Source organism: Macrotis lagotis, chromosome 2, assembly GCF_037893015.1.
Source record: "Macrotis lagotis isolate mMagLag1 chromosome 2, bilby.v1.9.chrom.fasta, whole genome shotgun sequence".
NCBI lineage: Eukaryota > Metazoa > Chordata > Mammalia > Peramelemorphia > Peramelidae > Macrotis > Macrotis lagotis.
Window position 1 is genome coordinate 343,535,230 of NC_133659.1, and position 13,125 is coordinate 343,548,354.

Sequence of the window (13,125 nt, forward strand, 5' to 3'; positions counted from 1 at the left end):
AAGTTCACATATTCTATTGTTCCCGTAAGTATAAGTGAGAACCATTCTCCCAAAGTGTAAACTACTCAGACAAGAGAAGAAATTCCAGAATTCCTGCTCTTTTCCCAGTCTATACATAAATTCTATTTGGAATCACTGGAAATATCTTTGTACCTGTAGGCAGGTAAGTGATTTTTTTCTTTCTCCTTCCCTCTCCACTAACCCAAATTCTCTGGGATCACTCTGAAAAGGTCTATGGAAGAAGATTTTTATCCTTGCTTGCTAGGTGTTTCATTGATCCATTGGATCCTGGAATAGTTATGTAGAACGGTATTGATGGAACCCATTGGAGTGGAATCATCACTGATCATTTGGGAAGCCCTGGATAACAACTCAAATGTAATGCAAACCTCTGTTTCTAAGGAAACCACTTTGTCCACTTTCACTGGGATGCAGATTTCTTCTAGGAGAATGTCTTGATCAAATGAGATAATATTATTAAGATGCTTAAGTGCCTACATACTAGCTATAATTATTATTATTACTTCAATTTTCTTTTCAACATTTTCATTAATTTATAATTTCTTTTGACCTCAATTATAGGTATGAGAATTCAGTTGATTAAGTGCTCAAAGAATTCTTGCCTAATCATCCAATTGGACTTAGTTTGACAAAACAAAACAGGATATAGATGATACACCTGCTACAAGGATTATTTGCCAGATACCCTGAATCTGAGGAGTCTGTGCTCATGAAGCTAAGAATTGGAGGCTCTACCAGGACAATCTGTAACTTTATTTTTTATTTTATTTTTTTTAGGTTTTTGCAAGGCAAATGGGGTTAAGTGGCTTGCCCAAGGCCACACAGCTAAGTAATTATTAAGTGTCTGAGACCAGATTTGAACCCAGGTACTCCTGACTCCAAGGCCGGTGCTTTATCCACTATGCCACCTAGCTGCCCCTAATCTGTAACTTTAATTCAGAGGAGGAAATGATGGTGTTAAGGACAATCTAAAGAAAGAAAGGAAACTTCCAACCATTTAAATTGGTGAGGTGGGATTGTGATTTCTTTTTTCATTTAATATTGAGGTATCTGTTCATGCTAAAATATAGAAGCAATTGAATAGGAAATACTGATTGTTAATTTCTTTCTAATTCAGGTGAATCCTAGAGGGGAATAAAACAAGCCAGGATCCAAACATGGAAGCAATTATGAACACCACTCGACCAGGCAACTCTCAGGAGGTTTCAACTGTGATCACCCATTCCCATTTCCAGTGCCAAGAAATGAACACACCATTTCTGAGACATAATATGCCAACAGATAGATTCGTAAGAGCTCAGAGATGTAAGACAGAAGTTGCACAAAACAGCTGTCAACCAAAAGGCAAAAATCTAAAGCATAATGCTAGAAGCTGCTTAATTTGATTTCCACATATTTTGGTAATTTTTTTCTAACTTTTCTTTGATTTCTTGAGCTTGATAATTCAATCAATAGCATGAGAAAATATAAATGAGTCACAGACCTGGAGTCAGAGAATAAGGGAAGATAGAAAAGGATCTCAGTAGTTACTACATAGTTCTGACTCAGTTCTTACTTCACTATCCCCACTCCCTATCCCTACCAGAACTGAAACATAGACAAGCAGGTTCTGAAGGTCAATTATCAGTGGAAGATGTGCGTGTGTGTGTGTGTGTGTGTGTGTGTGTGTGTGTGTGTGTGTTTATGTGAATCCTTACTCTATCTTATAACTTATGTGACCTCAGGGTAGACAATTCAGCTCTGTGTCCATATGTATAAAAAAGACTATTAATATATGCTTCTCTAGGGATTCCTGTCCTTTGATAATTAGGTCCTTAGTAGATCTGGGTACTGTCCGAGGTTCTGAACAACATTTTAAATGAATCAAAATTTTCCAGGTGAGGGAAAGCAAAAGAATAAGCATTTCTTAAGGTCCTAATATGTGCCAGACCTTATTCAAAATACTTTATAGATATTATCTCATTCATCTGCTCTCAGGGACCTGAAACTAACAGTTATTATGATATTAAGATGAAAATAAAGTGTAAAGGGTTAGTTTTTTAAGAGAAGAAAAAATCCTCTGCAATAGGATTTAGTTCCTTCCTTGTGTTCTATATCTAGAGACTTCTGAACCTAACAGTGATATGAATTTAAGAATTAATTAGTAACTACTTTTCCCCTTTTTCTTCTCATCATCTTTCCTAGGAAATCTACTCATTCTCCTAACTTCCCTTTTTCTGTCAAAGGTGTCATTATCATCATAGTTACCCAGCTTTAAAGCTCAGTCACCTTCAATTCCTCACTCTTTGCAGTAGATTCTCATTCACCCCATATACTCAAGAGACTGGAAAGCTTTACTGACTCTATCATGTTCTCAAGTACTCATTAGATCATGTCATTCTCATACTCAGCACATTTCATGGCTTCCTATTACCTTAAGCATCAAACACAGAAGTCTCTGGTGTCAAAAATCCTTTGTAATCTAATACCCCCACTCTTCCAGTTATTTTACACCTTATGCCTTGATCCAGTGTCATTGACCTCTTTCTGTTCCTTACAAAAAAGACTCCAAATCCAGACTCTGGCTATTTGTATAGTCTGTCACTCAAAGTTCCCCCTTTTCTTTCTTTTGGCTTATTTTCAGTCCCCCCTAAAATACCATGTTCTATAGGAAAGCTTTTCTCATCCCTCTTACTTCTAATGCCCCACTCCTTTGTTATTTCCTATTTATCCTGTTTATAGCTTGTTGTATAGAATGATTTTTCTCCTTTGTTAGAATATGAGCTTCTCAAAGACAGGGATAATCTTTGATTTTCCTTTGTAGACTAATTACATAGTTCACAGTTTGTCACATGCTTCTTGACAGACTGACTTTTGTTTATGCCCTTCCCCCCGCAAATCCCCAGACTTGATGCAAAATCAATGGCTCATCACCTCTCCATTAGCCTACTTCCATATACTCCTATCTGGTCTCCTTTCTTTCTGTCCATCCCTTCTCTAATCCATCCTTCACACAGCTGCCCATGCAATTTTCCTAATGTGTGGCTCTGACTACATCAATATCCTGCTCAAAAAAATCTCGTGACTCTCTATTTCCTCCAGACCACCTATGTACTAATCTCTTCACAACCTGGTTACAGTCTGCCTTTCTTTCATTCAACCAACCAGTTATACAGCCATTTTTTGCTTTTCTTTATGTACAGCACTGGTTGTGCTCTTTGCCTGAAATCTCCCTCCTCACCTCAAGAAGGAAGTTTCTGCCTTCCTTCAAAATTCAGCTAAATCACCACTTTCTACTTGAGACCTTTCCTTCTCCCTGTTTCTAGAGCCTCACCCCTTCTCCCCAGATTTCCTATGTTTATTTAGGATTCCATTTACATATACATTAAGAGCATGTGCCTCCCCAGCAGAATGAAAGCTCCTTAAGGGCAGGGACTCTTTCATATATTAGGGTCATATACTATCCCTGTGCCGGCCCCCACATGGTCCTTGCTGATTCTTGGCTGATTGATTGATTGATTTTTTTCCCATGCAGCTGTACCAAGATCCTCAAATGATCAGATTGCTCAAGGGAGCTCTCAGCTCATTCCAGCAAGATTCAGATCCACAAAATGACATGGGAGCAAGTTATGAGCTCCATCCTCTGCTTCCTTGGAAAGAATCCATAGTATATGACATTATTGATTCCAACCATCAAGGTAAGTCAAAATCAAGGAAGCAGAAACAGAATTGCAAGTTAGCTTTTAGTCCAAATTTTAGAGGATTTTCAGTATAAATCCAGTCTAAATAACTTTTTCTTCTATTTTTTCATTTACTGAATGTCAATATATTGATAAATTTACTGAGTTCCATTATATGATACATAATATTTGCATGGTCAAGTAGGAAAAGGGATGCCTTTAGATTTTGACTCTGGTGACTGAGTGAGCTCAAGCACATTTGCTCTGTGAACCTCAGTTTCCTCAAGTGCAAAGTAACTGGCTTGGACCAGATGTCTTCTAAGGGCCCTTACAGCTCTGAAACTATGTCTTATTAACTTTTATACTCAAAGATTGTTTTTGTTCATCTCCAAACATGATTTTGAGAAGAATTTTAACTATGATCAAAATCATTGGAATCTCTTCATAACAAGTTCCTTTCCTCACTTTCAATCGTTTAAATGACAGCATATTTGGAGATAAAATAATATTTTATTGTACAAACACCTTTCTGGAAAATGGTGGGAATTTAAGGCTCCATTTTCTTTCCTCTTTCCTTACTTCTTCCAATCCTTTATTACCCCTTACTTTCCCTCTTCCTTTCTTTCCTCCCTTCCCTCCTCTGACCCTCCCTTATTTTTTTCTCTCTGTATCCCTCACCCAAATACTCCTCCTCCCATCTTTGCGTTTCCTCTGACTGTCCCCCATGCCTGGAATGCTCTGTCCCCCTTAACTTCCTTTTCTTGGCTTCTCTGGATTCCCTCAAGACTCATCCCATCTTTCCTATAGCAGGAGGCCTTTTCCAATCATCCAGCTCCTGTTGCCTTCCCCTCCTGGATTACTTTCGCTTTTTTCTGCGTATACCTTGTATATTATGTGCATATCTGTTTTTCTTTTAGAGTGTGAGTCTGAGAGAACAGGCACTGTCTTTTAACCTTCCCTTGTACACCCCAGGCATTAATACATTAGGAGTTAAATCACTTGCTGACTCCCTCCCCTTCCTGCCCCCATTACTGGATCTCTTGCTTTTCTTCCTTTTATCCCAAACAATTCAATCCTTACACTGGAACAACTCTATTGCCTTATTCCCTCAGGTTTTGTTAGGTCTCTTGTAGGTAGTATTTTGTCCAGGTGGGTCATTTTATAAACTATCATTTACTTTATACTTCAAGGTTTGTAGAATTTTATGTATGTTCTTTGATGCAAACTCGGAAGGTATATATCATTATTATCCCCATTTTAAAGTTAATGGAACTGGGGCAGGTTAATCCTGAGCTGTCCCACAGCTAGAAAATATTTCTTCCATCCAGTTATTGTTTTATTATTTTACTATTTACCATGGTCTTTCAATAATTACCCACTAAAGTTCACCCAGGATACCAGCTCCATGTTGCCATCCAATCTCTTCATATCATCTCACTGCTGATATTGTTTTCATTTCAGCTCCTGGAAACACAAGAGTAGGCTCCCAGAAGACATAGAAGAAAGAACAGTTGAATCTTGGCCTCTTCTCCCGTACTTCTTTTTTCCCTATCTAGTTCCTCCTGAGCACTTGATCTTACATGGATTAATAAGCCCTTATTAAACCTCCATGGCACACTTCACCCTCAACTGAGCAGTCAGTACCAAAGACTAAGGAGAAACATTTCTGTGCTTACTTTCTATCAGGGAAGAAAATACAATTGTGTATTATAAATGTACATGTGTGTGTGTCCAATACACAGAGCAGACACATTGGGTGGCAAGGCACTGTCATGACATTGGTGCTTACCTGCCAAGGCAAATCCAGGAACTATATTAACACAATTACAAAAATTTTTACACAAATCAGATTAGATCCAAACAACTGGAAAAATATAAACTGCTCATAGGTAGGCTGAGCCAATATGAGAAAAATGACAATTCTACCTGAATTAATCTACTTTTTTAGTGCCATACCAATTAAACTACCAAAAAACATTTTATAGAACTAGAAGAAATCTGGAAGAACAAAGGGCCAAGAGTATCAAGAGGGTCAATGAAAAAAAATGTGAAGGAAGGTAGTCTAGCTGTACCAGATGTCAAATTACCAAAAGGGGTAGGTAATTATCAAAATAATCTGCTTGAGAAATAGTGATGGGTAAGTGGGTATGTGGAACAGATATTTCTATAATCCACTGTAGAAAATGATCAGATTTTTAAAATACATTATAATGCAATGGGGTTAAGAGTGATCTGCCCAAGGTCACACAGCTAGTCCTCCTGACTCCAGGGCTGCACCACCTAGCTGCCCCCTATAATGGTTATAGTTTTGATAAACTCAAAGATCCAACCTTTGAAGACAAAAACTGATGGGAAAACTGTAAGGAAGTACAACAAATTAGGAGAGAATGGTATATCTTGCCTGTCAGATAGATAAGGGAAGAACTTAGGACCAAACAAGATATCCAGTGCATTGCTAATTATAAAATTGTTTTGATTATATAAAACTAAAAAAGGTTTTACACAGAACTAATGCAACAAAAAAATAGAAGGAAAGCAGAAAATTTTGGGGAAAATTATAGCAAGTATCTTAATTAAAAGCCTCATTTCTTAAATATATATGGAGAACTGAGTTAAATTTATAATACATGTAATTGTCCTAATGATAATGGGTCAAAGAATATGAACAGGCAGTTTTTCAGACAAAGAAATCAAAGCATCTATTGTCATATAAAAATACTCTAGATCACTATGGATTAGAAAATGCAAACAAAAAATAACTCTGAGATACTACCTAATACTTTTCAGATTGAGTGATATGGCAAAATAAGTAAAATAATAAATGTTGGAGGGGAGGTGGGGAAAATGGACATTAAATCGTATTAGTTGAGTTATGAACTGATCCAACCATTTTGGAACCATAGTCAAAGGGCTATAAAACTCTGCAAACCTTTTGATACAGCAAAATCATCGCTAAGTCTATGTCCCCAAAGGATTTTTTTTTAAAAAGGCAAAAGGAGCTATTTGTACAGAAACATTTATAGGGGTGGCTAGGTGGTTCAGTGGATTGAGCACTGGCCCTAGAGTAAAGAAGATCTGAGTTCAAATCAGACCTCAGACACTTAATAATTCCTTAGCTGTGTGACCCTGGGCAAGTCGCTTATCCCCATTGCCTTGCAAAAACAAACACACACACACACACACACACACACACACACACACAAATATGTATAGCAACTCTTTTTGTGATAATGAAGAAATGGAAATTGAGTTGATGAAAGGGACAAGATACAACAGTATATGGTATAGGGCCCATCTGCATTGTATATAACAGAGAGTCAAAGACAAATCAATTCAATAAATGTTTATTAAACATTGGCCTGATGCTTTCAGCTTCCTTTGGAGAGCAGTCCTGCTGCTACCTCAGTTTTTATTGTATCTTTGGATCAACTGGCATAGCCAGGCCCAGTTACCATGAGTATCAGCTGATGAGGGAGAGATCAGTCAAGTTCTTCATATTCCCTAAGTCTGGCCCTTTATGCCTAACTCATGACCCAAATGAATCTCAGCTATGGGACTGATCAGTTGCAGTACAAGGGCTTCTACTTGTGTTTCAGTCTTGTAGTACCATAACTTTATCACTAGGGGGGGAAGGTAGGGAATATAATAGGGGAAAACAGGAGAAGAACAGAAAGGAATCTAAGGAAGGACTTCTTGGATTGAATAAGGCTTTCCTTTGAAATTTGCTTCTACTATAGGAATCATTTTAAGCTATTAAGTATTAAGTATGGAATCCATTTGGACAATGACAACAAGTATATTGATAGCCAAAGGAGCAGAGTTCAGTATGAAATAAACTTATTCATCATTTTATGACAACGTAATCAAGGTTAACCTATTTATTTGAAGTTATGAACAGTTTTGGAAAAATCAGGAATCATGAGCTAGAATACCAACTCCTTTATCCAAATTATGATCTAAGATTCAGCTGTAATGAATGACTTACAAATCCTTTTTCTCTCTCCTTAGCATTCTCCATTATCCTCTGATATAGGAAGAAAATCTTTCCTTTTCCTCAATCACTCAAAATCAGAGGATTTCTTTTTATTTTGAATTCTCTGATACAGAGAGGTTGTTGGTAAAGCCTCTCCATGCCCAATGCAACCAAAAGGATTTCACTCCATGATGCAGCTGGTTGCTCTCAGGTCAAAGACTTTCCATAGGATTTTTACTCAAAAAGTTTATTTCCCCAATAAATCTTATGATGGCTCATGAGGAATCAGCTGCTACTGAAAGCCTTGCCACAGTCATTTTACTGAAAGGGCTTTCTTCCAATATGAATTAGGTGATGGTTCCTACAATAGGAGCTGTGATGAGGATTCTGCTTTTCCACAATCACTACATTTATATTGTTTTAAATCCAGTGTGAATTTTCTATTTTTTGTTTTTAGTTTTATGAGTTCCTTCTGCTTGTAGGATTTCTCACATTCATCGCTTCCAGAGGGTTTCTCTCTGGCATGAGTTCTCTAATGTGTAGCAAGATTTCCACAGTGCTTCAGTGTCAGCCCACACTGACGGCAATGAGTTTCTTTTCAGTGTGAATTATCTGGTGTGACCTGAGAGATGAGCCTGTGGCAAAGGCTTTCCCACAATCATCACATCCATATGGCTTTTCGCCAGTGTGACTTCTCTTATGATCAATAAGGGCAGCCCCTCGATCAAAGCCTTTTCCACATTCATAACATTCAAAGGGTTTCTCACCTGTGTGAATTCTCTGGTGTACAGTGAGATTACCTTTTTGGCTAAAGGCTTTTCCACATACATGACACCCAAAGGGTTTCTCTCCAGTGTGAATTAATTGATGGGATCTAAGAGTTGAGGTACTCTTGAAAGTTTTCCCACACTCATTACATTCATAAGGTTTCTCTCCAGTATGAATCTTCTTATGTTCAGTAAGTACTGTCCTCCAGTTGAAGCTTTTCCCACATTCATTACAAGTAAAAGGTTTTTCTCCAGTATGAATCCTCATGTGCTCAATAAGGGTTACCCTTTGGCTAAAGGCCTTCCCACATTCATTACAATCAAATGCTTTCTCTCCAGTATGAGTTCTCTGATGTTTAATGAGGTTGCCTCTCTGATTGAAAGCTATACCACACTCACTGCATTCAAATGGTTTCTTTCCTGTATGAATTAGCTGATGCCTCTTTAGGGACATGCATTTGCTGAAGACTTTTCCACAATCATTACATTTGTATAGTTTCTCTCCACTGTGAATTCTTTTGTGCTCAATAAGTCTTTCTCTCTGACTAAAGGTTTTCTTACATTCACCACATTCGAAGAATTTCTCTTTGGAATGAATTCTCTGATGCATGGTAAAGTTCCCTCTTTGGTTAAAGAACATCCCACATTCATTGCACTCAAAGGATTTCTTTGAAGTATGACTTTTTTGATGTGACCTGAGGGCTGAACGATTGCTAAAGGTTTTTGCACAATCATTACATCCATATGGCTTTTCTCCCGTATGAATTCTCTTATGTCCCATGAGGTTTGTCTTCCGGTTGAAGCTTTTCCCACAGTCACTACATGTAAAGGGCTTCTCACCAGTGTGAATACGCTTATGTTCAATAAGGCTTCCTCTCTGGATGAAAGCTTTGTCACATTCATCACATTCAAAGGGCTTCTCTCCAGTATGAATTCGTTGATGTTTATTGAGGTTTCCCTTCTGGGTGAATGCTCTCTCACACTCATTGCACTTAAATGGTTTATTTCCAGTATGAATTAGTTGATGTTTCTTTAGAGATGAGCTATTCCCAAGGACTTTCCCACAGTCATTACATTCATATAACTTTGTATTTCTGTGCTTTCTTCGATGTTGAATTGGGTCTGGACAATAACTGGAGGAATCACTGTACTTAGCACCCTTATAAACCTTCTTCCCTGAGGAGATTCTACTCAACTGAACTGGGTCAGAAAATGGTTTGAAACTCTTTACATATGTAACACATTTCTGGAAACTTCTTCCTTTACACATCACTGGTAATGAATTAAAGGATGATCCCACATTGAAGCTTTGTTCCAATGCATTGTATTCATTAAAAAGATTACCAGTTTTTTCATGAGGAATAGCTAGCTGCTTGGATAGTCTCTTCTTGCTCCCATTCTGTCTTTCTAATCCAGCAGAATATTTCCTGGTTTCCTCAAATCTTGAATACCAGATGCCATCCTTTGCAAGACTTTGTGAGGATAATTCTCTTACATAAATGCTCTCTTCTGGAGTCAACTCTTCAGTTAGATACTTCTTCTGTTTACAAAAATCTTAAAGAAGGAAAAAAACAAAGTCAACATGGGTTGATCTCTACTATTTATTAAAGATAAATGGGTTACATTCAGGTGCTACAGTCTATCTCCTTCACTAAGAAGGATGACTATCAGGGACAGCTACGCTGTGCAGTAGATAGAGCACTGGCCTGGAGTCAGGAGGACCTGGGTTCAAAACTTACTATGTGATCCTGGCTGAACCCTCACTGATTCCAAAATTAGAAGGATGACTATCATTCATACATAATAGGATATTTATAAAAGTAAACTAAAAACCACAGAAGAGACAGATCCCAATGCAGGCTGGAGAAGCTGTCCTCCAAAACACTATCCCAAAGAAGCAATAAGATTCATAGCATTTTTCCAGTTAAGACAGTAATGTACACATACTCACATACAAAAATACACACACCCAGGAAAAAGAAAAAAAAACAATTCTTCTATCCAGTTTAGAACTGCACACACACACAAAAAAATGGATAGAAGCTTCAGGAGATGAGGGGAGGGTTCTTGAAATGGATGCCAGGACAAGTCCTGGTAAACAGAAGCGAAGCTAGCAAATATTGGGAGAATGGCCTTGAAAGGGGAAATACAAGGAGACAAAAGAAAACACCAAAACATAATGAAGTATTATGTAGTAAAAGGAGTTCAAGAGGCAAATATAAACAAAAAGGTCAAGTTTACAAACCAAAGACTGAGTTTTAAAAATAGGGTCTAGCCACAAGGACTATAACAATAGGAAGAAATGAAGCAAGAATTTTCATTTTCAGTGAAATTACAATTGAAGAGCTCTGGCAGGAAAAAATTGGAAGAAAATAAGTAATTTAGATCAGGAGACAGAAAGTCTTGTCCAAATACTGGACTCCAGGAAAAGTAAAATGGAGCTTTCCATGTTTTCCCTTCATGGTACAACATTAAACAAAATTATAAGAAAATATTATAAAATATACCATAATTATTATAAAATAATATATAACAATTTTAAAAACTAAAAAAAGAAAAGGAAAATGTAAAGATAATGAAACTAGCAGAAAAAAACTGACTTAGAATATAGACTGAAGATAAATGCTATAAGAATCATTAGAACTTCCTGAAAATCATGACCAAACAAAAGCATGGCTACTATTTCAAAAAGTTAATCCAAATCTATCAGAACTTGAGGGCAGAGTGGCAAGAGAACCACTCCTTAAAGAGGCCTCTAGGGGCAGCTAGGTGGTACAGTGAATAGAGCACAGGCCCTGGAGTTAGGAAGACCTGAGTTCAAATTTGACCTCAGACACTTAATAATTACCTAGCTATGTGACCTTGGGCAAGTCACTTAACCCCACTGCCTTGCAAAAACTAAAAACAAACAACCAAAAAAATAAGCCTCTAAATTCCAAACACCAAGGAATGTCATTGCCAAAATCCAGAGTTTCTAGGTCAAAGAAAATAAACTGTAAACAACCAAAAAGAAAACATTCAAGACTAAAGAACCACAATCAGACTCATAAAAGATTGTTCTGTGAGTTGCACAAAAGAGAGAAAATCTTGGGATACTATACTCCAAAAGGCAAAAGAGAATATATTACAATCAAGAATAAGTGAACTTGCAGAAATGAGCATATTCAGGAAAAAAATGGACATTCAAGCATTTTTAATGAAAAGAACCATACCAAATAGAAACCTTGAAATACAAACCGACACCAAATAAGCAAACAATAGATTATGTCATCAAAGAAAATTACAACAATATGACAATATACTAAAACTTTTGGAAAAATGTGGCCAAAGCAGTGCTTGGAGGGAAATTATTTCTCTAGTCAATTTAAGTAACAAAGAAAAAAGAAAAAAAAAAGAACAGTTCAATGAATTGGGCAACAAAAGAAAAGCAACAAGCCAAAAACTCCAACTAAACACAAGAATGAAAATTATGAAAATCAAAAAAAATAAAATTGAAAGCAAAAAAGTGCACTAAAAGTGATAAATAAAATGACTAGTTGGACTTAAAAAATAATAAGTCATTTTTTAATGTGATTTTTTCAAAGAGGAAAAGTAAGCTATCCATCAAAAATGAAAAATAACTTGCAACCAATGAAAAAGAAATAAAGGAAATCTAGAACTAGGCAGCCCAATTATGTCAACAAAAATGATGAATGAAATAAATAATTTTTTTAAAAAAACAGGCCGACACAATATGAAATCAAGAATTCAAAAACTCTATCTCAGAATAGAATCTGAATGTCATAATAGTTCCCCAAAGAAAAAAATCCAGAATCACAAGCATGTCCTAAAAACAAGTGCATTCTATCAAAAATTCAAATAGCAATTCATTCTCATATTGTATAAATTGTCTGCAAGAAAAGAGAATTTAGAGTTGACCAAATAAATGCCCATGGAATTAACATCACCTAGTAATCTAAACTATGACTCAGTGAAAGAGGTAAAGGAGCCCCAACCACAATAGTGTCTAGTTCACTCCAAGGCTGATTAACTCTAACTGGGAAATGCTTATCACAATAAACAAAAACACAACATGAAAAAGATAATGTTAATTCGAAGTCAATATTGCAACTTAACAGGGATCCTTATTTAATTTAGTGACCCCTGTTTCTATTTGAGTTTGACACCACTGGTTTAAAAAATCCTCAACTCAAAGATTAAATAACAACTAGGAAATTAGCTGAAGCAGTAATTCTACTAAAGGCAAAGGATATAAAAGACACTCTCTCATTCTCCCCGCCACCCAGCAACGTTCCCCCATCCTATGTTAACAAATAGCAGGAAGAGATTTAAAAAACCAGAAACTCCTTTCAAAATAACTATAGCATATAAAAACTATTTGGGAGTTTCCCTTCCAAAACACAGGCAGGACCAAACTGAATCCAACTATAAAACATTTCCTGATGTGTCCCGGGAACCACAATTCCATGTTACTTTCCAGGTATTTCTAAACCATGCCACCACAGATGTCACCCAATCCTCTCTCCCTAGCTTTATTATTTTTTAAATTTTCAATATTTTATTTTTCCCAATTACATATAAAAGCAATTTTTAAAAAGATTTTTTAAGTTCCAAAATTCTCCCTGTCTCCATCCCCTTCCTCCTCCCTGAGACAATATAGGTCATGTGCCGTCATGAACAGGTTTTTGTGTTAGTCATTTTGTCC

General features: G+C 36.7%; 1 protein-coding gene across 1 annotated transcript in view; it reads right to left on the reverse strand.

Moving 5' to 3' along the window:
- Nucleotides 1–7,008: 7,008 nt before the first annotated feature.
- LOC141515592 (uncharacterized) overlaps nt 7,009–13,125 on the reverse strand; it is a 38,675-nt gene continuing 32,558 nt past the window's right edge. Inside the window, exons 6-7 of the mRNA XM_074227323.1 lie at nt 9,129–9,467; nt 7,009–8,957 (exon numbers count right to left, since the gene is read on the reverse strand). Coding sequence (XP_074083424.1) covers nt 8,221–8,957; nt 9,129–9,467 — 1,076 coding nt within the window. The 3' untranslated portion in view covers nt 7,009–8,220. The remainder of the gene's footprint in view (nt 8,958–9,128; nt 9,468–13,125) is intronic.